This window comes from Pseudopodoces humilis, chromosome 7 (assembly GCF_049639895.1).
Source record: "Pseudopodoces humilis isolate 2021_Gansu_Grassland_sample_001 chromosome 7, ASM4963989v1, whole genome shotgun sequence".
NCBI classification, from domain to species: domain Eukaryota; kingdom Metazoa; phylum Chordata; class Aves; order Passeriformes; family Paridae; genus Pseudopodoces; species Pseudopodoces humilis.
The window spans coordinates 4,953,318-4,980,496 of record NC_142206.1 but is presented as its reverse complement, the minus strand read 5'-3'; the positions used below and the strand labels follow the sequence as shown (position 1 = coordinate 4,980,496).

At 42.0% G+C, this 27,179-nt stretch overlaps 1 protein-coding gene across 5 annotated transcripts; it reads right to left on the bottom strand.

Annotated features, from left to right (window-relative positions):
* Positions 1–166: 166 nt before the first annotated feature.
* BUB1B (BUB1 mitotic checkpoint serine/threonine kinase B) lies at positions 167–27,179 on the bottom strand. Of its 5 annotated transcripts, none has more exons than XM_088058215.1 (25): positions 26,994–27,179; positions 26,600–26,700; positions 25,819–26,108; positions 23,475–23,636; positions 23,070–23,129; positions 22,700–22,844; positions 21,753–21,949; positions 21,494–21,672; positions 21,186–21,379; positions 18,418–18,512; positions 16,411–16,637; positions 16,023–16,135; positions 15,410–15,507; positions 15,066–15,118; positions 14,183–14,267; positions 13,674–13,794; positions 12,893–13,182; positions 11,814–11,995; positions 9,691–9,837; positions 9,415–9,530; positions 8,982–9,143; positions 8,141–8,283; positions 4,912–5,083; positions 4,452–4,558; positions 167–717 (listed from the first exon to the last, which is right to left on the bottom strand). In XM_088058215.1, exons 1-25 carry the CDS (start codon positions 27,001–27,003, stop codon positions 528–530), a joined length of 3,639 nt encoding a protein of 1,212 aa, XP_087914341.1. In that variant the 5' UTR covers positions 27,004–27,179; the 3' UTR covers positions 167–527. The 5 variants fall into 5 exon arrangements, with proteins under 5 accessions (XP_087914341.1, XP_087914345.1, XP_005529195.2 ...); XM_088058219.1 differs by having other exon boundaries at positions 26,600–26,711; positions 27,100–27,179; XM_005529138.3 differs by lacking the exons at positions 25,819–26,108; positions 26,600–26,700; positions 26,994–27,179 and adding an exon at positions 24,862–25,046.

Sequence of the window (27,179 nt, the reverse complement as noted above, 5' to 3'; positions counted from 1 at the left end):
ATCAAGTATCCAGGAAATCCCATGTGATTATGAAAGCTGCCACCAAATGAGGGGGGCTTTTGCATCCAGCAGCCACAAAATATTCCCAGCCATGCAGCAGCACTCCTGGCATGGATTCTAAATGAAATCTTTTGAAACCATTTGATAGCAATGTTAAATGCGACACTTGCTACCAAAACACAACTTTATTGATTAAACACAAATTAAAAGACCAACAGAATGCAAGACAAAGACATTTCAAAGAGTGTGGTGCAAGTTAGGTGTTAAATTTTTAAGGAGCTGTACAAGAAGGGCAGGTGGCAGTTAAGACAAACAATTTTTTCTCGCAAACTGCCCCAACACAGAAAGGTTCATGTGGAGGCTCAGGAGGTTTTCCATGCACTCATGCAATAGAAACATTCTTGAGCAAGTCTCATGTGAAGTATTGCAGAAATGGCTCCAATCACTCTCATGTTTACATTTGAAAATATAAGAAAGCAACAACAAATTCTTCTCTAGAATACAAAATGTGTTTCTCTTCTATGAAGTCACTGGAAGTTCACCAGGAGGAAAGTTTCTCCCACAGCAGCTAAGGTCAACAAAAGTCGTTCTTTGAAAGAGCTGTCAAACATTTCACTGATTTCCCCTCTCAACTCACTCAGCAGAGGTACTGTGGACTTGCCATCTGCATTCAGAATTCTCTCAAAAAGTTTACTCCAGAAATCACTGTCAGGGGTCCTAAAACAAATAGAGCAGTGTTTAGTGGAACAGTACACAACACACACATGTCTATCAGGGTCTCTATTGATATTCAGCACTAAACATCTTACGAGAACCACACCTGAAATGATAATAATTTCACTCACAAGAGTAAATATAAAGGAAAACTAGGAATGTATTGTTCATTTTATATGTATGAACCCCATTCTCTTTCTCCAATAAGTTTCTGGATAGTAGCTACAAAGGTCTAAACCAACTGTTTATACAGTTACCTCTTCTAGTATATCTGACCACTACCACCATTCACACCAAGCCATGTCAGTTTTAAGTTTAGAGAAATTATCAAGAACATTTTTGAATCAAACAACTTGGGAAACTCCTTTCATGAATAAAGGGCAGAGGTAAATCTTATTTACCCACTTGCAAGCTAACAGGGCAATATTACAGGAAAGCTGCAAGAAAAACTAAAAAAAAAAAAAAAAAAAAAAATATATATATATATAGTAAAAGGTGGTTTAGAGCCAATTTTGCTTCCTTTTTTCCCTGCCTTCCATCTGCCAGACTTCTGTACAGATAACATTTTGGAGACAATTAATAGTAATAAATCCCCCCTCTCCCAGATGTACCCACACAACATGAATAAAAAGCTTAAGTGACTCATTTGAGTCTCAGAAAACTGATATTAGAGCAAACCCTTTGTTCTTCAGTCTTGCACAGCTACTGACTACTGAAGCACTTTTCTCCCTGGAGCTAGGAGTTACAGTGGCTTTGAAACAAATTATCTGCCTCTGCTTTATCTAAGTGACTCACAAAACAGCAGCAGCCAGTCTCAGAATGAATCCAGCCTGTACTATTTCACTGGTAACTCTTATATTTGCTAAAATAATTAAGTCAGTGCAGAACCTAACCAAGAAAAAAATACGCAAGACTTGAGTCCATTTTCTTAGTGGGATTAGATGAGCAAGAGATGTGGCAGAGGAGATAGTGTTGGTAAGGAGGTGTAGTGTAAGGAGTTCTGAGTGACAAAAATAGTCCTAAAAATTCAAACACAGCTTCTATATCCTGCCTCACATAAACCTGCACAGATGAAGTTTCCTAAAATAGTACAGTGAAAACAGAAAAAAAATCACCACATCCATTCTTTAATAATGGTAAAACTCCTCCCCTGAAAAACAGGCTGTCAGCATATACTCAGAGGTGAAAAAACCAACTTGATCAGAATTTACATTCTACCTTCTCCTAAATCTCTACCACAGTGTTTCAGTGCTTTCCATTCATTCTGTCACCTTTTAAATGGGTTCTATTTTATTGAACGCCATTGACCTTGGAAGAAAAATGTTGTGCTCTGCCCTGCAATTCCCCATGGTTTCGGTATTTTGCTGAACTGGTAGTAAAATCAGTAGCTCTTGCAATCATTCTGCTATATCTACCTTTGTTTAATAAAAATAATTAAGTCCTGTTTAAAAAGCTTTCTTAAGATAAGAGGGTCATAGTGGTTGTATTTAACACCAGTCAGCCTTCTAGTAAGAAGCCTTCTTTCTAGTTGTCAATATCTGAATTCTCAGAACCTTTTTTGAGGAAAGTTATTCTGTCAATACAATCCTTGGAAAAACAAAACCAAACAAACAAAAAAAACCAAAAAACAAACAAACAAACAAACAAACCCCCAAAACCCCCCCCTCAAAAAAACACAACCAACCAACCAAACTCAAATGAAATTCAAAGAAATAAAAAAAAATAAAAATATCACTTTCCAAATTATTTGGAGAACTCTGAACACAAAGGATGGAAGCAATGTCATCTTTACAAAAGTAGAATTACTAAAAGCATCAGGAAGAAGGATCCTGTGTCTTCAGGAGTGTTACAAGTGTCACCAGCACACATGGCTGTATGCAAAGGATGAAGAACAAAACTGATCTCCATCAGCTCTTCTCCCAGGGAATACTTAATGGTAGAGCCTCTTCTGGTGGAGGAAGGCTCCCTGCAGCAGTTGATTTGCTTGTCACAGATTAGTGGAAAGTTTCAAACTGACTAGAGGAAGTGTCATCAATCAATAAGAACCAGACGGACTAAAAGATCCATGGATGAATGGAAATGGATTCAGTGCAAATTCCTTATTCCCACATAATGAAATGCCTCATTTACACTGTTGACATAAGACTTCAGTACAATGTGTAACTAAAGCACCTGTGCAGACATTTCTTGGAATAACTTACATTGAAAAGTAAGTATAGGTGATGAATGATAAGTCTAAAACACTTTCAGAAGCAAAGCAGAAAAGAGGGTGGCAAAGAAATTCCTTATTTGTACTCTGAACTCCCAAATTATGAACTGATGCACGCAGGTGAGCAAGAAGCTATTATAGCCTGGTTCCAGCTCCACAGAATTCATGCCCAGCCTTTACCTTCTTCCTGCTGTGTCTCCTCTAGCCCTTCACAGGTCTCACTCCTCAAGTCTCCCTCAAAGTTCTACCTCGGGCCAAAATCCTACTTTTTACAATCCAGCGTCCCCAGCTTTGACTACAATTCCTTTCTAATTAACCTCTCCCCTCCAAACTCCGCTGACAGCCAGCCCTATCCTTCCCAATTCAGACTTACAATTCCTCCTGTTCCAGTTATCCAGACAGTTACTGCTCTTTTTCCCATACCCACATCCTGATCAGGTCCCTGACACCATGTCCCAGACTTTTCAACTCAGGCCTTATGCAGCTCATTTGCAGTAGTTTCATTTAATCTCTTGCAGAATTAAATGAAGGATATCATAGTAGAAAAACAGATATATACCCAGTAAAGATAAAAAAAAAAAAGAAAAAATAAAATTTTTTCCTCTGTACACAGTTTAAGAAGATTGGATTTTTTTCCAAAGGCTAAATACAACAAACTGGGAGATGTAAGCAGTGCAGGTTGCTAGGGAACTGGACAACTCCCATGCTGGTAGTAGGTTTTCTTAAAGCAATGATTCTAGGAGTGATCTGTGATCTGAATCAGACACCTGTCCAGCAACTGCTGTCATGAGTGCAGAGTTCTGGAAAATCCTTATGAAATGCCAAGGCAAAAAACCTGCAGTATTTGCCTAACAAAATAAACAAGTGTTCAGTCTAAGAACAAACAAAGGGCACGGGAAGGCAGAGCAGACTTATAGCCAAAACACACGGCTAAAAGAGAGCAGTAGAATTTAATACCTGAGACAAACAGAAGCTTTAAAAAAGCAGCTGTTTGCACACTTACATCTTAGATGACAGTTTTAAATTTTCTTCTTTGCTGTACAAGTGTACTGTTTTTACAACTGTTACACCCTGCCATTAGTGATTTAGTAGAATGAAGAAAAAAAAAAGAAAAAAGCAAAGCAGAAAGCCAAACTAATCCATTTCTGAGTTAACATGCTCATGTGATCTTTGCCCCCCTCACCACCCACCCACTAACAAACTTCTCCAAGCTTGATCTGTAAGGTGCAGAGACTAAGTCAGTCTCATCTGAAAGGATGGAAAAAGAAAAATCATCTCAACCAGATTATTCATATTCAACTTAAAATTGTCTCCTACACAGCGCTGAGGCTATCAGTGAACAAGTCCAACAGCTTCACAATTTCAGGCTCCACAAAACTAACACTTTTTGGCCAAAACAGCCTGCAGTTATTGTATGTTCTAAGCTCTGAAGATAGTATGGTCTAAGGTCTGAAGATAGTATCACTATAAAGTAAATGAAGTTAGATGTCTCTTCTTTCCCAGCACCCCCCTCTGCAAAAGGACTTACTTTGTTAAGTTTTGGCTGATTTTCCAGATGGAATTCTCCTGATAGACCTGGATATGATCTCCAAACAACATCAAATGGACTATATCTGCAATGCCAACCAAGTCTACCTGTAATCACAACAAACATCACAAAGTTCAATGTCTATCACTTTCTGCTCTTACTTCTTTCATACATTTAAGTTGAAACCATCTTTGCACCAGAATCTTCTAGGGACCTGTTGAGCAAGAAAACTTCAAAAGGTAAAATTCTGTTTTCACTGTAGGTTTCTAAATAAATACAGTAATTACAGTCACTGAACAGCACTGCTAATCCTTTGACTTAATGCCAGATTCCAACAAATGCAAAATTCTCTTTATTCAGTATTTCATCAGAGCTTTCCACAGCACCTGTAAATTTTAACTTAAGAAAGTGGGTTTTGAAAAGGAAAGAAATTAAGATGTCCTGCTAAACAGAGATTCACCTGATAAGGATGAGAACTTTCTGCCAGAAGCTGTTGTCCATGAGGGGTCTGAGCTGTGGGAAAGTTGTAGGGCAAGCTGACTCGAGGCATTACCCTCAAATCCAGACTGTGAGAGAAATCCACCACTTTCAGAGCATTTGGCACTTCCTCATTAGAAAACGCATCGCAGATCCTGAGCAGAGGAAGCACATGAGGCAGCAGACAAGCCAACAAACTTTTTCTTTCTTTAAGAATTAAATTTAACAGCACAGTGAAGGTGAGTCTTAGCCATGTCAATGCTCCCCTCTGATGGCTGCTGTCAGAACTACTGCTGCAAGGGCTGCCCTGGATGGCAAGGGCTCAAAGCAGGGAGCTTAGGGATGATACTGCTTTCTCTACAGTGAGCAACAGGAAACAATAAAGGGTTGAGGATGATGCTAATTTTGTATTTGTCACAGTTATCTGAAACAAAGTTTGTGGACTGTGGGAATAGTGTAATGCCTTTTCACTGCTCCTGAAATTATGAGCCAGACAGGTGATAAAAAGGGGTTACCTTTTTAAGGATCTTTATGGTGCACAACACACCAGATGAAAACTGCCAAAGATGCACACATAACAAAGCATATTCAATTTTTATATATTTAGCAAATTAGCATAACTGAAAAGAATGCCCAATTAGAGACATATGTGATGAGGTAATTCCCCCCCGGTTCTACTCTTTTCTGAACCACCCCCCTCAGATAGGAACTAAACTTTGTATATGAAAATGTGTCTTGAAGAGCTCTCAGAGAGGCTAACCTTGGACTCCAGGGCTTGGAGCCACTGGGGAATTTATTTTGTCTTTCTAACAGAGTAGGTAAAATGCTAGCTACAACTGCAATAATAGGCTACACAACTACAAATATGCATATGTAAAGAATATAGAAAATAGATAAAAGTAAAAATGCAAGAATCAATTTGGCATCTGTGTAATGTTTTGCACTTCTCCCTCTCCTTCTAGATCTCAAAATACTCGATAAAAAAAAAATAAGCTTGATAATACTTTCACAAACTTTTCCTAGTCTCCAGGTGAGGGAGGACAAACCAGAAGGGCAGGGAGGAGTATCTCTATCAACAACTGCCAAGCCAACATCCACATAGCTCTCACTACTACTCTTCTTACATACTTGTATGCTGTGAGCTTATTTTGTAATTTATACTATGCACTTGTCCTTTTGCTATCTAAAAAACACAATCATCTTAACTTTTTTGGCAGTTGTTTTGTATTTGCCACAGAGAAATCCAGCAGGAGGTATCCAAGTCCATCAAGCCACTGTTAAGATCAGTGACTTCCAAAATAGGATGCAGCACCAAGAGGTGTATGAGACAACCCATTGCAGGATGTGAAGAAAATATTAAAACTTGCTTAGTACAGGTATGTAATTTATAATTAACAATGTAAATAAGTTATTAATAAAATAATCACAAATAAATTATAAGTAAAATATATAGTGAGTATGCATGTTAGATGACCGTAGGCTCAAAGTAAATTTAAATTTAATAGCTGTTTTTAACATATTGGTGATAACTAAAAACAGCCACAGTGAATTTATGTAATGGAATTAGATCTGATTCGTTAGACATTCTGGATGCTGGCTTCCCACTGATGCCCAAAGATTTTAGCTTTTATGTGTTTTTCATGTATTTGTAGCTTTGTAGACTGTTAAATGCCTCAGTGTAACTCCCAGTACTTTTCCAGCTTTCCTTCCCACAATAAACAGGTGCTTATTGACACACTCCTAAAATTTTGTTATGTCTTCCCTGTTACTTCTCCAAAAACATTTTATTTTGTTCTACATAATCACAGGCATAATACAGGTAGGTAGGAGGGCAGAACCCAGGTGGGAGATTACCTAACCAACTGCTCCTCTGATTGGACAATATTGGCCAGTTATTATAATTGCCTGATCTTATCAATTGCAAGGATCTAATGTGAGGCACTGTTTTTCACCATATTGTGTACCTGAATGCACACAACCTTTGAGTAAAGGCTGGCTTTCATATTATCATTCTAACATGGTTTGGAAAAGCTGGTATTTTATTTCCAGACCACCACATTCAGTTCACAGATCACATTTCAAGGGATATGCAACTTTTTCCCACGTTATGTTAAAAAAGCTTAAAGAATAAAATTAGGTCTATGCATCAAGGTACAAGCTGGACTGCAGAGGAAGCAGAACACTTTGTTTAGGGTATCTGGATATTCCAGTCCCACCTGTCTTATGTCTTCTAATTTCATGGGTTACAGATATGTAAAGGCAAGTTACGAACCATATCGAGTTGGTGGTCCAGAACCTTGGTAAAGCAGAAGCTTAAAAACATAGGTAATTGAAAAATCATTTTGTTGAGCATAAGTTTTACAACATCCATATATACTGCTTCTACAGGAAGTTTTATTCCTAAATTAAGTATTTTCATTTTTATCAGAATGCACTGGAGCCTAAAATACCTGGACTGTAAAATCAGGCCCGTTTTGCCAGTGGGCAGGTTCAGCACAAGAAGCACAGAAACCAACTTAAGGAATAGTGTCATTTTCTATAATGCAAGATTGTAAAGAATTACACAAGGAGAAGCTCAGCAATGCACCTCATCATTGCTACTAAAAATTGCCTACAGAAATTAAGATACAGCACCAGTTGCCCTAAGACTTCACCATCCTCCAGAGCTGCACAGCAGCTGGGGAGCTCCTGTCACAGCCAAGCACTGGAGAGCCCCTCCCAGAACTGGGAATTCCAATGGGTGCATCCACCCGAAGGCAAAGAGGCTTCTGACTGTGCTGGGACAGGGTACAATAAACAAGCTCACAGCACTTCCAGTGCAGGAACATCTGGGGTCAGCCTCCTCCTGGCTTCCTCCCAAAGCCTGGCCAGGGCTCAGGGAACAACCCAGGGAGTTGCATTTGCTCCTACAACCCCAAACCCAGGTGTAGCCTTATCTGGTTTCTATATACAGGAAGGTGAATACATGTGTCAACAGTAAGTCAGATTATTCTGATAGATCATATTGCTAATGATTCTTTGTTAATGAGTGGATGCAAATATAACATTTGGTTGGAAGGTTTATCTAGAGGTCAACTTTGCCTCAGAGCCTGTTGTTGCTCAGGGTCTCAGTACTTCAGAACACCAGCTCAAGGGGAAAAGTTACAGCAGCATGGGAGCTGTAGCTGAAATGACTGTTCTGTACCCTCCCATATTCATAGGCAGAGACAAACCTGTCTCCCAGAAACAACACCTCTGGCCTCAGATCTCCATGGACAATCTCTGCTTTGTGCAGCTTCTCCACCACATGCAGAAGATCATGAACAACCAAGAAGATTATTTCCTTTGTGATGAACTTGCGGTCACGGAGAATATCCTGAAAAGACAATAAACATCTATCTCTGTACCCTTCTACCTCAGATTAGGTGAAATATTTATAGCTCACCTTTCATTTCATTATTCATCTGTGCAGAGGTAACAATCCCACCTTAAATTCAGTATAATCACATTTTGCCCAGACAAAATTACAATAACTGTAAGCTAGGAAACAATATTATTTTGTCCAAAATTGGACAAAAGATCCAAAGGAGGGGGAAATTGAACTGAATACTGAAATCACAATTTTAGTCCTATTTCCAGTATCCAACAATTCAAAATGCACTAGCAAGACTTTAAGTGTGAATCATTCAAGATTAAGACATTAATTGCTATGACTTTGCTGTAGCTGACTGGAATGTATTGAAAGAGGTCAAGTTAAACAACAGCTTTGGATACAAATTTTGCTGTGGAATAACATGTGGTTCTTGGCTCCAGTCCTTTATGACTCACAGAGACAGAAAATGTGAAAAATTGGTTCAAGATTGTCTCTGAGAAGCACATGATCTATGAATGAGAAACCAGACTCAACTGAGGCACAGCCCTGATTTGTACACAGATAAAGACCAGAGCATCTGTAGTGCAGGATTAAACAGGAGCAGCTCTTCAGCAAGGAGCATAACACCACTCCAAACTCACTACTGGCACACAAGCAGGAGTTTGGAGCCTCCAATTATCCTTGCTCTGTCTGTTACTGACCGTGAGCGTGAAGCAATTTGTATCCTTGTGTACAATGGCACAGCCATCCTGGTACAGGTAACAGCTGCAATTCTCACTGAAGCTCTGGTCAAAGTCAGAATTCAAACGCTTCTGTAACTCAAGGGTGATATAAAAATCCCAAGGCACAGGCTGAGAATACACCTACAAGAAGGTATGCAAGAAGAACATTTATTTTTGGAATAAAGTGAAAATTGCTTATTTGCATATTCTTCTCATCCTCTTTTTTTCTCCCCTCCCACTTGACCAAGGAAGACATTTTTCACCGTCAGAAACTTTTAATCTAGATCCACAATTAGGAAGAGGACTTGAAGTAGCAAACTTCTTGTATGCAATTCAGAAATTAAGAGTTTATATTAATGGATGAGATTTTACCAGTTCACACTTCTTGTACAATAACCATCATGTGTGTTACCTTTATCGCAAATCCCTTTGCATCCCACTGGAAAATGCTTCCAGTTGGAATGGCAAAAAACATCTTGTATTCTTCATTGTTCCAGTATTCCATTTTGATGCAGTAAGTCTCATTTCCTGTGTTAAAAGTTTACATTCATAAGCTGTCACAGTAAATAGCTGTTCCCAAGTCATTCCCCACCTGCACCATATAAAAAATTAAGAGGGTAAATATGAACCATAAATTCAAGCCTGTTAGAACACAAACTGTGCACTGCAGAGGGTCTGGCACACTTACCCAGCTCAACATCTTTCTCAACCTCCATGTGAGGCACAGCTCCAGTCTCCAAGTGAAAATCTGGAGAAGCAACCAGTGATGATAGCACAGACCCTAAAAGCTTTTTACGCTGTTCAGGGCTCCACAGGAATTGAGCCACATCATCCCCTGAGAAAACAAACAACATGAAGAGATGAGCTGAAATTGTGTTAACTCTCTGCAACTCTCTTGGTTATATCTGTCAGTAAAAGTAACCTGGATACTAGGAACTTTTGATCCACATTCTGATTTACTATTCATCTCTTAGCAAGTCAACTCATCTCTTTCCAATAGCTCTGGGAAGTCAATGTGACCCTTGTCTTTAAAACTCCCTGACAGACTTTTATCATGAGGTGTCAAGGGTTTTACTGTAGCATCATGCAAAACTTACCTTTCACAAGAGACAAAGGTCTGAATTATTTCAGCCACTACAGAATTCAAACTCATTCTGCAAATTAACACTCCTTTTTTAAATCTATGCCCAGAGAAAGTGATTAGTTTGGGGGTTTTGCATTATGGGGTTTAGGGAAATTTAGTCCTTTGATTACAGCAGAGGTTTTATGTAAGAAAAAGAAAAAGTTGGACTCCAACTCTGCTGCCCACTGTAATGTTAAGAATTTAATGGCTTTTAGCTCCTGGAAGACACCTGTAGGACTGGACTCATTTTCCTTCATAACAGAACATATGGTCATTCAATAGATGAGTTGATCTGTAAAATATCAAGGTAGCCTCAAGTGTTTACTATGCTTGATCATTTGAGATAAAACACAAGAACTAGATGGCCTCTATTGCGTTCTCCCAAATGCTATGGCTGTAGTGAGGGAGAACATTTTAAACTTTCACAGTACACAGGTAAGAACCAGACCATCTGCTGTAATGCCCATACTTATTTGAAAAGCATTGCAGTAAGTTCTGCTCAGAAAGCAGGTCTGTAAAAGATCTATGAAACAGTGTAGGGCAGAGGCTACAATGTGTTCCAAGCTTTTGCCATCACAAACCTAGGAAATTTACTGACATATTTTGCAGGAGTAAACTGACAGACATCTGAAGTAATTTTTACTCTTTACACAGTATTAAGAATTACTACACCCAGGGTGAGAGCTGCAGTTCAAGCAAGATGTGCAGAAATCAAGAAACAAAGCAATTGGAGAGATCCAAAGCTTAAGAAAAGACCATTAAAACATCTGAACAAATGCTTTCTTTTTTTCTGAAGAGATTTCCCATCTTGCTCTAAAGTTTAGTACATATGATAAAAACAAGACAAAGATTTTATCATATCCCAGCTATTTCAGTGACATCACTTCTAATTGTATTTTTATTCCAAGTCACAAGCATGCTTCATCAAATTAGTCTGCAAGCACATGAGAACATAACTCTCCAGAGTAGATACACTGAGTCTTCAAATACACAATTCTAACAAAGCAAAATCAAAGGAATTAAAGCAGGTTAAACACCGTGAAAACCATCATCTAATTCACAAGCCAGGTTTTGAAGGCTTTTTGCTACCATTTCCGATAACTGTAATCTAAATATTTAAAACAAGGGCCTTTAACTAGAAGAAAAATAAGCAAAGAAATTGACTATTTAAGTACCAGTACTGTTTTCCCTCAATAGGAATAAGAAGAATACAATGAAGCAGCAGAACAGTTCACAGTATAGTTAAAAAGTAAATTTAAACCAAAATTATGCAACTTGCACTAGACTCCAAATTCGTATTCATCCTTTTCGAAGCAGTAGCTTATCAGCACATCAGGAGACACACAGTATGATTACAGAGAAAAAACAAAGACAAACCAAAACAAAGCTACCTTAGAAGTTATTACTGCCATCCAGTCCAAATTTTTAATTTTGGAATTTGACCTCATTACTCCTACAAACTTGCCTGCTTTACTACCCTAAATAACTTCTCTGTCACCTTAATACTGACATGCTAGGGATGCTGACAAGCATCCTGTACTGCACCTCACTACTGCTGCAGACAAGGGAGACAAGTTCAGTCACATAGTAATGGGAAACACACAAAGCAGAGTGGGATACAGGAAACCCCCACGTTTCGTGACAGCTGCAAGTTATTTGTTGTGAGTGAAAGTCAGGTTAGTACTAACCAGTAATGTTTCCACCTCCAGAATCAGTAACCACTTCAACAGGCAAGCTCTGAGCCAGCTCCAGTTTCTCACTGATCTGCAGATATTTAATAGCAGACATTTGTGTAACAGAGGACAGAGAACCTCCTGAGACTGAAGAACCTGATGAGCGAGTATCTTCCAGGCTTGCTTCCATGATCGGGCTGCAAATAAAGCCATCAACTACTCAGATTTCCCAAAGATACAAGTTGTAGATAATGTCAACCCGGGGCCTAGGAGAGGATACTGTGCACACCCAGATTTAATTAACATGAAGAAATTCTTTCCCATCCCTAGCAGAAAGCCAGAAGTCATGTCAGAGCTTCATTTCAGTTTTAATGATTGATTATACTCAAGTCTACTGATAATTTTTTTGATCTTCTCTTCCACCAAATTCACCTGCTACAACAGAAGACATCCCGAATATTTATCACTTCCTTTGCTACAAAATTTCAGTGCTTTCAAAGCAGTGAAGGGTTGGGTGGGAAATATCTCCTCCTAATTATAATCAGCAGGGTTTTCAAGGAACCACTTGGAAAAAAAACACCTTCAGAATGGTAGACATGTTTACATCCTAAGAGCCAGCAAATACAACATAGTTCAAGATTAAGAAACTCCCATACAACAGGTGTTTTTTCTTCACAATGCCAAAAAGGCTTTTTTTCCTCTCCAACTTTTTTTTTCTGTAGAAGAACTAAACTACAAGCACAAAACACATTTTATATTGTCAAAATAAATGCAGAAGCCTATGACTATAAAAGGAAGTGGTGATTCTGCTTTTCATGTTTGATAATGAAGACAGAATGCATTTATTAATTTCTCTGCAAGTTATTTGGTTAAACAAACTTGTCCTTAAGTCCCACAGGAGTAATGCTGAAAAGCCAAGGGGGACTGCTATTACCTCTTCAATCTGCTCAAGGCAAAGGGGACCCTGAGCTAAAGAAATGCCTCTCTCCGGGATATTCTGGTCTTTTCAGAAAACTCCTTCCTTAGCAACACCAACACCACAACAGTGAAAGACATGCAGGAGAAGGGGCTTAAGCTCTTTTACTGTTAATTACCTCAGTTTTTTTACGCTGAGAGCTTCAGTGTATGCTCCTTCACACACTGGTGTCTCCTGCGTCTGAGGTGCACTCCTGGATTCTGGACTATCTTCCTCCTTCAGTTCACTCTGAGAGAAAGCAGGAGCTGGGACTCTCTGAGCCACCACCCCGTGGAAGGGCGTTGAGGCCAGGTGGGCAGCCCTGTTAAAGTCACACGTGTCCTCTGGGTTGGCACAAAGGGTCTTGTTCTTGTAGGAGCCTGTCACAATTGCATCCTCAGCCAAACGTTCAATTCCATTCAGCTCATTCTGAAAAAAAACCCAAAAAAGACAGTGAAAGCCTGCAGATTTTATGACTAATTTTTTCTTCAGTTAAAAGCTGGATATTTCCTTTCCCTCTCTTCCACTTCACCTCCATCCAGCATGAACAGGACATTCAGTCTTCATGAACTCTATTTATCATAGAACCCCAGAACAGTCTGGGATGGAAGGGACCTCAAAGACCATCGCCTTCCACCCCCTCACCATGGGCAAGGACACCTTCCACTCGTTGCTCCAAGCCCCATCCAGCCTGGCCTGGAACACTTCCTGGGACGAGGCAGCCACAGCCACAAGATGATATTTCCAGTATAATCTCATCATCACCCCTGTTCCATTACTGCCGTGCCAGGCAGCACTTTGGAAGCCTTGCTTTTACACGTGATGCCAGTCCAGCCAAGCTGACTCAGTGTGACAGCAGCACAGGCTGCCCTGGTGTCTCCTGGGCAGGAAATCTGCCATGGGCTGAACTGTTTCCTTACGCAGGCTGCTGCTGCTGCTGCTGCTGCTGCTGCTGCGCTTTCCTTGGCACTCAGAGAATCCACAGGCTTAAGAACAGCGAGAGGGTGACGGGCACTTTTCCGGCTACGACCTGCTGAACAACTAAGAAGAAGTTACAGTCAGTTACATTTTTATTGGAGCAGCTTCCCAGCTCCAACAAATTCCTCCCTAGAGTTTAAGTCTATGGATCATCTCAGTTAACCAGTTTCTACTACAGAACTAACAGGAAGCCACAGATACAGCTCTCCAGAATGAGGGAAGGTTATAGAGCAGTTTAAATACTTCTAGGTTGAAGATGAAGAACAGAAGAGCATTTCCTCATCATGGCCTATGAGTAATTAAATAAAAAATACCAATATAAACAAAACAAAACACAACACACACCCCCACACATCCCTGCAAGAAACAGTTATTTCAGCTGCCACAGCAAGGGCTTTGGTGCTTCCGTTTTCCTTCCCTCTGAAATCATCTAGGCCTTGAATAATTCTACCTTATGTTCTGATTTGTCAAAGTAGACGATTCATCAAATATAGAGAAAAATGGAGCAGCAGCTGGTGGGGGAAGCAGACCTACATCTGTAAAGAAAAACCAAGAGGTTCTATCAAATCCACGGTTCTTCCAAAATAGCATATACAACATTACTTAAAATAGTTAATACCCAGTCTTAAAAGCACTGTTCCTAGCAGGAAGTTACAGACCTGGTGTATAAAGAAACCTATTTAAAAAACTTGGTTTTGCCAGGTTAATGAACTACCCCTTTACCACCATATTATGTGAGCTAACTTGCTGGCTTTTAGACTGTGCTTCAGAATTTGTACACTTTTCTGCAAGACTGCCCTCATTTCTCTGTTCCTCCTTAGAGTTTAAAAATACATTTCCATTGTGGCTATCTGGGGGTACATCAGGAGTCTGGATAACCTCTGTCAACAGCAAGAGGAGTCAACTCCAATCAGAAGTAAAGTTCTTCAGGATGTGTACTTCCCAACAAAACTTACCAAAATCAACAACATACAATTTCTGGCTGTATTCCCCTAGCAAAACATAGGAGGAATAGGGACTTAAAAGTAGTTGTCAATCTAATGATAGCATTAAGCTCTTCTGAGATGTCAGTAAGACTGCAAACATGAAAGATGGAAGAAAACTTTCCTGCTACTGAAAGAAAAATGCTCTTTTGCTTGTAAGTCCTTTCAAATAGTGGCAGTTCTCAGATGCTCCACGTTCTGCTCAATACGGTAAATGGCACTACTAGCACACACAGTCATTCTTCTAATCCACCTAAGCTTTGGGTTTTATTTTGCTGCCTTCTTGGTATTCATGCAACAATGCCCTTTAACAAAACCTTCTCATTAATGGTAAAAACTTGACTACTTTACCCTCAGAATAAGATGATTTATGTAGTTGAGTATCTTCATAGACCTGGAATTCACTGTAAAAAAGATAAAATAAACAAGTTTGTATTCTACAGACCTTCACAAATCGTAAGTAAACTCTATAAAAAAGGCAAGCCAAGATGACAAATGCCACTTGCAAGAAGTTAAGATTCCCTCAGACAAATAACCAAACACATGGAGAAAGAGCACAGATCCTGGTTACAGTTTGATGCCAAGGCTATATTCCATTCTACCTGACAAAACAGGCTGTTAGTGATCCATGTTACTGGGCGTAACTACATAGCCTCACAAGTGCTCTTCCTGCTGGCTAAAAAACCCTCTATTACCTTTGTGACTGAGGCTGTTTCTCCCCATGTTCAGTTGCACTGGAAAAAGTAAATCCTTGCATTCCCAAAGGTATGGAAGCTCCCATTACCTCTGCTGCCTGTGGAAACAAAGCTGCATTTCAGTTCTACAGTGGTAGAATCACAATCCAGGCAAAAAGGTTTGAAAGGCATGAAGATAATCCCACATACTCATTAAAACCCTGATAGATAATAGCTTCCTTTAGCCGCTTTTATTTGCACTTAGCATATCTACATGAAGAAAGTCCACTGTTATTGCATAGTGTAATTAAAATGCGTAATTTATTCTTTGCAACCATATTTATACTTTCATAGGAGATTTTAGTTACTCTTCAACTGTTAAGGACATATGTAAACAGTTACATAGTTTGCAACAAAGTCACAAATCTGTTTCATTATTGAAAATTCTTACTATAAAGACATTGTTTTGGAAACAGGGAAGGAAGGGAGAGAAAGAAAATATATTTTACTAGTGAAGAATTCTTTCACAAGAGGTTTAAAATGTGTTAGAATATAGGAAATGCTTCCTTTTGGCTTTCTTGGGTACTTTTATTTAAAACTACAGCTACTTGGAAAAGAACAATGAGGACAATACCTGTTCATGTGGTTGTTGCTGCTTGTCCTCTTCTTTCTTCTTTAACTTCTGTTCCAGCTCCTCAATTTTCCTTTGTATTTCTTCCTTCTTCCTTTCTATGGCTTGTATTTCATCTAAGGAAAAAAGACCTCTAAGGCCCGATGCCTATTTCACATACAATTGGTGGCTGCAGCCTAAATTGTCAAGGGGTTGAAATTTCTGGTGGTATTTCCCTGTCCCACAGCTTCCATGTAAAGCTGTTGAATGGGTTACTGTCTCTGTACCTCACAGCAATTAAACAACTATTCCAGTAGAAAAAAGAAGCAGCTGCAATAGCAGACGGAAGTAAATACAATTTTATGATTCCATCTGAAAAGATTTACTTGCTCCAGCCCACTTTGGAACATACCTTCGTCCTTCTTTCTCGCTTTCTTCCTGTAGATTTCAGCTCGGATCTCTTCAAAAGAGAATTCATCAACTCCTGCATAAACTTTCTCTTTGCAGTACATCACCATCTCTTTCTTTGCCTGAGCGTCCTGCTGCTGATGCTGCACTCGCTGCAGTGGGTCCTCCCGCTCCTCAGGTTTGCGAGTACTTAACACGCAGTTTATGCTGGGCTCAATTTTGCAGGGGGTCCTGAAAAATCAGGAATTTATTACTTGGGCTTTGAGAACTTCACAGTAGCACAGGAAAGCAGGCACAGGAGACAACAGGGATAATTTCAGAACCTGGTTTTGGAGTAGTGTAAAGACATTCTGTTCTGTGCTTAGAAAAAATATGCAAGAAACTTGGAATGAGTAATACTAAAGGCCACCATACTCAGAATTGTGTGGTAACCAAAACAAAACAACAAAACACAAATCCAACCTAAAGTGTTTATAAGGTCCAGTCAAAAGCAAATAAAATTTTTATGATGTCTGAACTGTCATGCATCCTGAAGCAGGATCTGTTCAATTTAGTTCCATTGAGCTGTGTGACCACAGGCATGACAAGTCCCTAAACTCTGGTTTGTAGGATGGTTATCTGGGAGAAAAGTGACACATAGGAAAAGGGACTTAAAAATGGAAGCTCTTGGGCCAGATAAAACATACATGCTAATTTCAGGAGAGAAGAAGCAATGCCAACACCAGCAATCCAGCTGACTTAAGCTGGATAAACTCACATCTTGGCGAGATCATGAGACAAACAGGTGTTCTTAATGTCTGGGGTTTTAAAGCTTTATTGCAGAAGAGTGGGTATCAATACCAGGATAACAACAGGGCTCTTCTGCCAAGAACCCTGGATGAAAGCTGATGGCATGATTTGCATCACATTTACACAGTTTCAGCATAACACTTCCACATTTGGCAGGTGACCATGGTATCATGAAGAAATTGATTCAAAGATAGAAAAAAAGAAAAAAACTACTTTTAAGATTTCAACTACATAATCTAAACCTACATTACAAGACTCTGCCTAAGTTGCTCAGAACTAACTTAGCCTGGTGTTCAGTTCTACCCACACCTTCCCTCTCCCTGCTCTGCAAAGCTGCTGCCTTTTGCAAGTAGCAAATCTTCATCCAAGACATACCAAGAGATTTACCAGTGTGGCATCAGTGACTTTCAGGAGAAAGAAACAATCTTACAGTTTAAACAGGAATGCAGTTTTTACACGTTCACCAACTAAATGATGGCACAGCCAAGGTCAGAGCCATTCTGCAGCCCAAGTGCAATCCGTGCTGCTCACCACCCCTCAGCATTCCTTGATTCCATGCAATTCAACCTGTGGGAACTGTCTGCAATTCCAAACAGCCTCTTCCACTCCTCTCTCACAAGGAGCCTGTCTATTCCCTGGCCATCTTTAGCCACAGAAAGGCAGAGCAACCTTGCAAAAAAATGTGTTTTCCTCTGCTCTAACTAAACCACCCCATCTCCTGGGATTTATCAGCATTTCAGGGAGCACTGTACAAGCAGCACACTCACTCCTCCATGACCTAAGCAACACTGTTGGCATGGCAACTCTGATAGCTTATTTCAGAATAAAACTCCAGATATGCTGAGCACAGAGTTCCCAAGACAGAAAAAATCAGCCACAAGTCTGCCTCAATTTGGAGCTGCTTCACAGCAAACAGCACCCTAAGACAGGTAGCTTGTGGTTTTGTGTAAACACACTGAGTTAAGCCATTAAACTCATTAGCATATATAAATATGATATAGGCTTCCACATCATGAGCAGCATTGAACACTTCCCATGTCCTTATGCAACCTCTGCTGAAGCCTCTGTCATCAAGCTGCAGCACTAATTGCTTCCAGGCTGACAGATTTTTAAATTCTTCTAGCTTAGGAGAGGCTTAAGTACTTGGCAAAATAAGTCCCAATTTTAGGAAGCAGCTTGGAGAATTCCAAATGCAATCTCCCGTCTCAGACTCAAGACTCACATTATTTGTGGCTGAGCTGACTCGTCCACATAGGGGGTGAAACTGGGTAGGGGGTGGGCCACTTCCAAGCCAGAGCTCACAGTGCTGCGAGGACGCTGCGGAAAGAAAGGCAACATTAACAACTTCAGGATTCATTTCAGTCCCCACACCCCTCTGCACTCCGCATCTCCCTTTTCCTCATCTTCTGCTCACTTGGAGGTTTTCTTCTACAGAAAATTAAACTTGATGGAGACTTTGCCAGGATGAATTCCCTTCTGACACAGGCACAGCCCAGCACCTGAACACTGGCACCCAAAAGGCAAGGAACACTCCTCCTCCTGCGTGTCCTCACCAGCCCCGGTTCCTGTTATCCTGAGGCAATGTTTTATACATATTGAGGGATATATACACACATTATCCTGCTCAGGCTGGGTATTCCAGCTGCTTCTTATTTTCCACAGATGCCACATTTCTCCTTTGACAGTCAAGACTGTCCCAATTCTAAGATAAGATTGTAAAGATAATTCTAAGATTCTAAGATTCTCTTGTCCACGAAAAACCACCAGACCTGGAGTTTGTTTTTTTTCAATTTTTCCATCAGAAGCCGTTTCAGCACCACAAACATTTCAGCACCTTAACAGCATCCAAGATCTATTATTTATAAGAATAGGTGTAATTTAGTTTGACAACACACTACTCTCATCTGCTATTTCAATTACCTCAGACTCATCAGCACAAAAAGTTACATGGTGGGAATATTTCACAAACTCACTCCTCTTGTCCATCATTTCCCAAACTACTTCCTGAGACATCTTAAAACCAGTAAGAGAAACCCCTTCTTCCCTGTACAGGTTTTAGTAACTCAGAGCATTCACCAAAGGTTAGTCTTGCACTGCCCTTCAGTGGAATGGAATTAAACATCCTCAAATCTTCTGCCAGAAACAGGATATTTTATTTCATTCAATCTAAGAAATTTCATTAAGAGGAGAGCAGAGACTACTCTAAGGGCAGACATGAAAAGAAATATGGAAGCATTTGAGGACGAGAATTAATGTTTTAAGCAGCACAAAGAGACCGGTAAAAGAAATTTTATACTAATAATTCCTCATCACTCTTCTCAGCTATATTAAACCTGTGCTTTACTGAACTTGTCCATTCATTTCACCAAACTGCTTTTTACCTGAAAAGAACGTTCCTGGAGTTTCCATAAATTTTAGCCTGGCTGCATCCATCCCTCATTCCAGATTTTGTTACCAAGCTTCACTTAAAACAACATCCATACTGAGAAGATGAAATTATTTTCATCATCTTGATACCTAAGGTTTTCAGCTTTTATGTATTCTTCATGTTATTTGTAGATCTGTAGACTGTTAAAAGCCTCAGTGTAACTCCCAGTACTTTCTCACCTTTCTTTCCCACAGTGAACAGGCACTTATTGACACATTCCTCAAGTTTTGTTATGTCTTGCCTGTTACTTCTCCAAGGACATTTTATTCTGCACCATGTAATCACTGGCACAAAAAAGGTAGGGGAGGAGGGCAGAAGCCAGGCAGGAGATTACCTAACCCTAACCAACTGCAGCTCTCATTGGACAATATTGGCCAGATAGTCAAACTGCCCAATCCTATCAATTCTAAACATTGATTTCTGAGTGCTCTTTTTTCCCATTTTGGGTACCTCAAGGCTTTCAAGACTTTGCTTTTACATTATCATTCTAACATGATCTGGAACAGTTGGTGTTCTGTTTCCAGGCATCAATCTCGTGACTTTCTATTCTTCTTTTCTCAGCTACAAGGAACATGGCAACACTGGGGGTTAACTGAGCACCTATGAAACAAATCACAGGATTGATTCCCTTCAGACAATGTCTTGCATCACTTCTCTAGAACAGCCCTAAACACCTGTAGCATAGCTGCTGCTTTTGATGCTTAGTTTAAGCCATTGGAAGCTACTTTCTGTCATCCTGTTGCCAGGATAAATATTCCATTGATACGGCACTTGAATTCTTTTGATCTGCACTCTTCTGTTTTCCTCACAAACACTTCAAAACAAGACTTGCAGAACACTGTACATGCCTTCTTTGCACAAAACAGACAACAAGGTCTTCCTTCAGGTTGTATTTTCCAATATAATTCAACTCTTACGCTTCTTTCTTACAGATTTAACTAAGGCCTGGCTTCTCTCCCCTTCCCTGGCTAACATTTTCCCTCTCACATTCCTCTTCTGCCCTCCAAACACTTCAGCGGGCCACCTCTGCCAATTCCTCTGCTTAGCAAGAACTTTCATTTCTTGATTTTAAAACTCCACAGAGATTTTAAACCTTATTCTAGCAATATCAGCTTGCTGAACTTGAACAGAGTACACATGGCCAGGGACTCATTAGAAGGAGAGTGATCGTTCACAAGGGCATGCAGTGACAGGACAAGGGGGAATGGCCTTAAGCCGAAGCCGGGTGGCTTTGGACGAGATAGTGGGAAGAAATTCTTCCCTGGAAGGGTGATGAGGCCCTGGCACAGGTTGCTCACAGAAGCTGTGGCTGCTCCAGCCCTGCAAGTGTCCAAGGCCAGGTTGGATGGGGCTTGGAGCAACCTGGGCTAGTGGAAGGTGAAACTGGATCATCTGTAAGGTTCCTCCCAACCCAAACAATGTCACAATTCTATCATTAAATCTGTATTTGCAATAGACACAAACCACAGGCAAAGGAGACACTACCTCTCTCTCAAAGTTTAGAAGACATCAGCTTATACACAACTTCCTCTCTTTCCCCCGTTTACTTTGAGCATCCTTACCCTGCCTGAGTTCCACGGTCCTGCGCTGAGCTCATTCTCCTTGGCCCTGGGAACTGGAGGTGCTGGCCATGACTGTGCTGTAAGTGTGGGAATCTCGGGTCCAGACACAGAATTTTCATCAAACACAGCAAAACTTGGAGCATTTGGAACTTGCAGAGGAGCCCGAGGCTGGCAGCTTCTGTTTGGGTTCATGGCTACAAGCAAGAAGATTTATATCAATTACCTTCAACAGTCACATTCAATCGCAAATCTCATCTTAAAGAGATGAAACTCCTCCAATAGCAAGTTGTTTTAGCTCTTGAATGTACCTTTAACTGCATCTCCCACACGACTAACGGGGGCTCTCACTTTCTTCTTCCCTCTGCCTTTGAGATCTGCCAGTGAGCTTCTCTGAGGCTCTGCAATTTCCAGCAACCCCATATTGTCCCCATCAGGACTTTCCTCAAGTGCCAGTAGTGTCTGCCGAGAAACACGGGCCTGAAACTGCCTAGAACAAAAACATTGGAGAAGTCAGGATAACCTTCCCTATCCCAGGAATTCAGGTAAGCACCTAAGTTCTTCCCTTACTTGTGATGAGCCTGGAGTTTGTCCAAAGGCTCAGCCTTGCGCTGGAGCCCTTCCTGGAATATGAGATCTGCTTTCCTGAAGCTGCCCCTGGCCTCGAGTGCTTCTGCCCAGGTGATGTAGAGTGGGGCCAGTGTGGTGCCGATCTCCTGGCTGTGCAGGTAACTGTATAGATCCAAGGGCTCATTGCAGCAATCGCCCTGAAACAACCCAAGTATGTCTGTAATGACACAGAACTGCAGAGGGACCCAGTCAAAATCTGCATTTCAAGGCCTCCAGCAAGACCCCAATGACTTCAATACTAATCTGACAGGAGCAGCTGTAAGGCCAGTACACAGAATTTTATCATTTCTTATTTGAATGTTAGGTAATTCAATGATTGAATTACACCATATTAGTATTCATGAGAATGAACAGTTATTTTAGCTTCAGATGAAGTATAGCACATTCCTTGCCAGTTTTGGAGCTGGTAAATTAGCTCAGCAAGCTAAAGCTGGGAAAAAGCTGCTTTGAAAAGAAGTAGACAACAAAAATTATAGCAATAGAGAGACAGGGCTGGACCATAACACGCTTAGCAAGGTTTAGAGTTTAAAAGGATGTGGCTAGAAGCTAAAATATCTGGTAGGACAAATACATTTTAGATGTTGTATCTTTAAACCACTTCTCTTTCTCCATAAATAAATATTTGAACTCTATTTATTCAAGGCAGCTTTTCCAAAACAAAAATATCTGGCATTTGTAGCTGTCCAAAGTGAACAACCCTAAAAAATAGAAATGGGAATGGAAATGAGAAGCAGAATTCAAGAGTAACATGTTTGCAGAAAAATATATCTAATATAGCATCTTGTTGTACAAGACTCTCGTCACCAGAATCAGCTTAGGTGTGTGTAAACATTATGACAAGGTCCCAAGGAAAAGCAGCATCCAAGAGATGTTCCCAAAACACTCACAAACTTGAGCCAGAGATTAAGATAGCGAGGATCTTTGTAGTATTGCTGCTGCCCATGGAGGGCTCTCACTGCCCTTTCCAGAACTGCTGCAAGGTTGCCATCCTTGCCACCCCCAGGGAAGGCCTGCTCTGTCCACTTGATGTACCTAGAGAGAGAATGTGTTCATAGCAAGTCAGTTCTTAATAAGCACCTATAAAATATAAATACATTAAGAAAAAAATAGGCATAACATTGAAACATAATCTAATATTTAAAAACAACTATAGAACTTAGCTTTCAATGAGTTTCTTATTAAATTAGAATGTGTTTCCCTTGCTTTTACAAGGATATCTGATTGTTCAACTTTTTTCTGAAAGAAAAGGAAACTTACCGCTCCCACACATCCAGAGGATCATCTCCAGAGTAAAATCGTATTTCTGCTTCAAACTCCCTAAAACATAACATTATTCATCCAATAAATACATTTGTATCACTGTATATTTATCTTGCATATTACAAAATAGGAGTTAATTATTTATTAAAAAGCACAGCTAAATCTCCCTAGTATTTGCTGTTTAAATGCTCCATTGCAAACCTAAAAAGTTGAAGTCTCTACTACACAGCACCTGCAGTGAGTAGTTCTAAAATTCTAGAGTGTGGTAATAGCAGACATCAGTTATCAAACTTATTTTATACCTTTTTTTAATTCCTATGAGACTAATACAGTTAAAGAACATATAGATAAAATGAGAAGGGAGGAAGATAAGGGAAAAGGAGCTGTTATAACATCACTTACTGTTTTTTAAGCTGCACAGCAGTGTGGCTGGAGGAGTCCTGTTGAGCCAGTGCCTCTTGCAAGCTGGACATCACCCGCCCCTGCCTGAGGGGCTGCACATTCTCCTTGCTCAGCTCCCACTCGTGGCTGTCCTCCTGGGACATGACCACCTCTCCTTTAATCCTGCATTCACAAGAAATCGACACCTGTAAGGCTGGGTACTGACCTAAAACCTGACAGAGACGGCTTTCCTCATCCCCTTCACCCCGAATTTTCTTTGCAGCCAAAACACACCGCTTAGATACACAACTTTTAGAGGGACTTCAGCGTTTAATTCCCCACTAGGGGAAATACATTAAAAAAGAGCCAATCTTGACAAGGAAGAAACGCACGCAAGGCAATCTTGGCAGCAAAAGCCACTAAGATTAACCCAGTTCCCTCCCCAGTGATTGCTCCTTTCGCTGCCCCGAGACCCCCCACCCTCCTCACGGGGGCTGCCGATGGCTGCGCTCCGGCCACGGGGAGTCTCAGCCAGCCTTAGTCGGGACCCTCTGATCCTTCACCAGTCACGCGAGGGGTTGCAGCAGAAGGGGGACACAGCCGAGCCTCAACCCCTGCCCGGCGGGGACCCCCGCTGGCACCGAGGGGAGGCGAGGCTGCTGCTTCCCCGGGACGCACCGCCCCACGCCGGGTCCGGGCACCTCGCGCTGTCCGGGCAGCCCCAGCGCCGTGCCGGGCGGAAAAATACGGCTCCGAGCGCAACAGCCACCCGCGCTATGTACCTCATCCCCTAAAGCCCCTCAAGGATGTCACACAGCCCCTCAGGCCGCCTCCGCTCTCAGCCCCTCAGAGCTCCAGAGACACCCACAGCCCCACACTCCTCACAAACTACAGCCCCTCACGGATCTCCGAGCGCCTCTCAGCCCCGCGCACCCCACAGCCCTCAGCCGCCCGCCCCTCACGAGTCCTGCAGCTTTCAGAGACCCGCGCACCTCACAACTTAGAGCCCCTCCATCCCACAGGAATGCCTCAAACCCTACACACACCTTACGACTAATCAGCCCCACAGGGATCCCACAGCCCCCCTCAGCCCCTCACGGACCCCCGAGCGCCTCTCAAGGACCCCACAAGCATCAATTCCGTGCACCTCACAGTACCGAAGGCCGCCTCAGTCCCTTATGGACTGCACAACCATCAGCCCCAAGCACCTCGCAGCTTCTCAGGGACCCTACAGCTCCCCCAGGGCCCGTCACGGCACACAGCCCCTCACAGACTCCTGAGCCGCCCTCCCCCAGCCCGCGGCGCGCGCGCCCCTCACGGACCCCACAGCCCTCAGCTCCGCGCATCTCACAGCCCCTGAGGCCGCCTCGGTCCCTCAGGGACCCCACAACCCTCAGCCCCCGCACACCTTTCACCCCACAGCAGAGCCGCGCACCGCTCACAGACACCACAGCAGCGCAGGCCGCTCTAGCACCGGGGGCCGCCCCAGTTCCACGAACCCCTCCCAGCCGGGAGTAGCGCACACAGCTCCCAGCGAGCCGCCCGGACCGACACAGGGCCCCAGTAGCGCAAAAGCCGTAACGGCGGCGACGCCTCGGAATTCAAACCTCTCCCGCCTCCCCATTGGCCGCGCCCTGCCCCACCTGATTGGCGCCGTCCTGCGTCGCCTCGGGGCATGACGGGAAATGTAGTTTCCTCTTCACCCGCAGCGCCGGCGGGAAAAAATAAGTAATATTATAAATAATGCGCTCGCAGTTAATCTCATCTAAAAGGCACGCTCCTTTTCCCGCTCGCGTGTGTTCCCGCTCTATTCTTCTGGTAACAGCTAGCATCTGATGATCCCCCACGTTATTTCTCTGACTCAAACTCATACTGTCATTTTTCCCGAGGCGCTCTCCTCATGAAACTGGCGATGAGTTCTGTTTTCGTATCACAGAAAACCTCACTTTTTGGATATCCGTTAATAATAAATAGTTTGACACGCCCACAGTGGCTCAGAGAAACAGAAGGCTGCATTAATATGATCCTCAGTCCCATTAATCACTTTCTCTCTGCAAGTATAAAAGGAAGTGGTGATTCTGCTTTTCATGTTTGATAATGAAGACAGAATGCATTTATTAATTTCTCTGCAAGTTATTTGGTTAAACAAACTTGTCCTTAAGTCCCACAGGAGTAATGCTGAAAAGCCAAGGGGGACTGCTATTACCTCTTCAATCTGCTCAAGGCAAAGGGGACCGTGAGCTAAAGAAATGCCTCTCTCCAGGCATTCTGGTCTTTTCAGAAAACTCCTTCCTTAGCAACACCAACACCACAACAGTGAAAGACATGCAGGAGAAGGGGCTGAAGCTCTTTTACTGTTAATTACCTCAGTTTTTTTACGCTGAGAGCTTCAGTGTATGCTCCTTCACACACTGGTGTCTCCTGAGTCTGAGGTGCACTCCTGGATTCCGGACTATCTTCCTCCTTCAGTTCACTCTGAGAGAAAGCAGGAGCTGGGACTCTCTGAGCCACCACCCCGTGGAAGGGCGTTGAGGCCAGGTGGGCAGCCCTGTTAAAGTCACACGTGTCCTCTGGGTTGGCACAAAGGGTCTTGTTCTTGTAGGAGCCTGTCACAATTGCATCCTCAGCCAAACGTTCAATTCCATTCAGCTCATTCTGAAAAAAAACCCAAAAAAGACAGTGAAAGCCTGCAGATTTTATGACTAATTTTTTCTTCAGTTAAAAGCTGGATATTTCCCTTCCCTCTCTTCCACTTCACCTCCATCCAGCATGAACAGGACATTCAGTCTTCATGAACTCTATTTATCATAGAACCCCAGAACAGTCTGGGATGGAAGGGACCTCAAAGACCATCGCCTTCCACCCCCTCACCATGGGCATCACCACCTTCCACTCGTTGCTCCAAGCCCCATCCAGCCTGGCCTGGAACACTTCCTGGGACGAGGCAGCCACAGCCACAAGATGATATTTCCAGTATAATCTCATCATCACCCCTGTTCCATTACTGCCGTGCCAGGCAGCACTTTGGAAGCCTTGCTTTTACACGTGATGCCAGTCCAGCCAAGCTGACTCAGTGTGACAGCAGCACAGGCTGCCCTGGTGTCTCCTGGGCAGGAAATCTGCCATGGGCTGAACTGTTTCCTTACACAGGCTGCTGCTGCTGCTGCTGCTGCGCTTTCCTTGGCACTCAGAGAATCCACAGGCTTAAGAACAGCGAGAGGGTGACGGGCACTTTTCCGGCTACGACCTGCTGAACAACTAAGAAGAAGTTACAGTCAGTTACATTTTTATTGGAGCAGCTTCCCAGCTCCAACAAATTCCTCCCTAGAGTTTAAGTCTATGGATCATCTCAGTTAACCAGTTTCTACTACAGAACTAAAAGTAAGCCACAGATACAGTTCTCCAGAATGAGGGAAGGTTATAGAGCAGTTTAAATACTCCTAGGTTGAAGATGAAGAACAGAAGAGCATTTCCTCATCATGGCCTATGAGTAATTAAATAAAAAATACCAATATAAACAAAACAAAACACAACACACACCCCCACACATCCCTGCAAGAAACAGTTATTTCAGCTGCCACAGCAAGGGCTTTGGTGCTTCCGTTTTCCTTCCCTCTGAAATCATCTAGGCCTTGAATAATTCTACCTTATGTTCTGATTTGTCAAAGTAGACGATTCATCAAATATAGAGAAAAATGGAGCAGCAGCTGGTGGGGGAAGCAGACC

Bases quoted from the DNA above. Each gene is read 5' to 3' on its own strand.
- BUB1B (XM_088058215.1), bottom strand. The intron at 22,845-23,069 runs GTAAGTTTCCTT...TTCTCTCTCTAG, and splicing joins CCTCTGGATGTGTGGGAGCG to GTACATCAAGTGGACAGAGC. The intron at 15,119-15,409 runs GTAATAGAGGGT...TCTTTTTTACAG, and splicing joins AAACAGCCTCAGTCACAAAG to TGAATTCCAGGTCTATGAAG.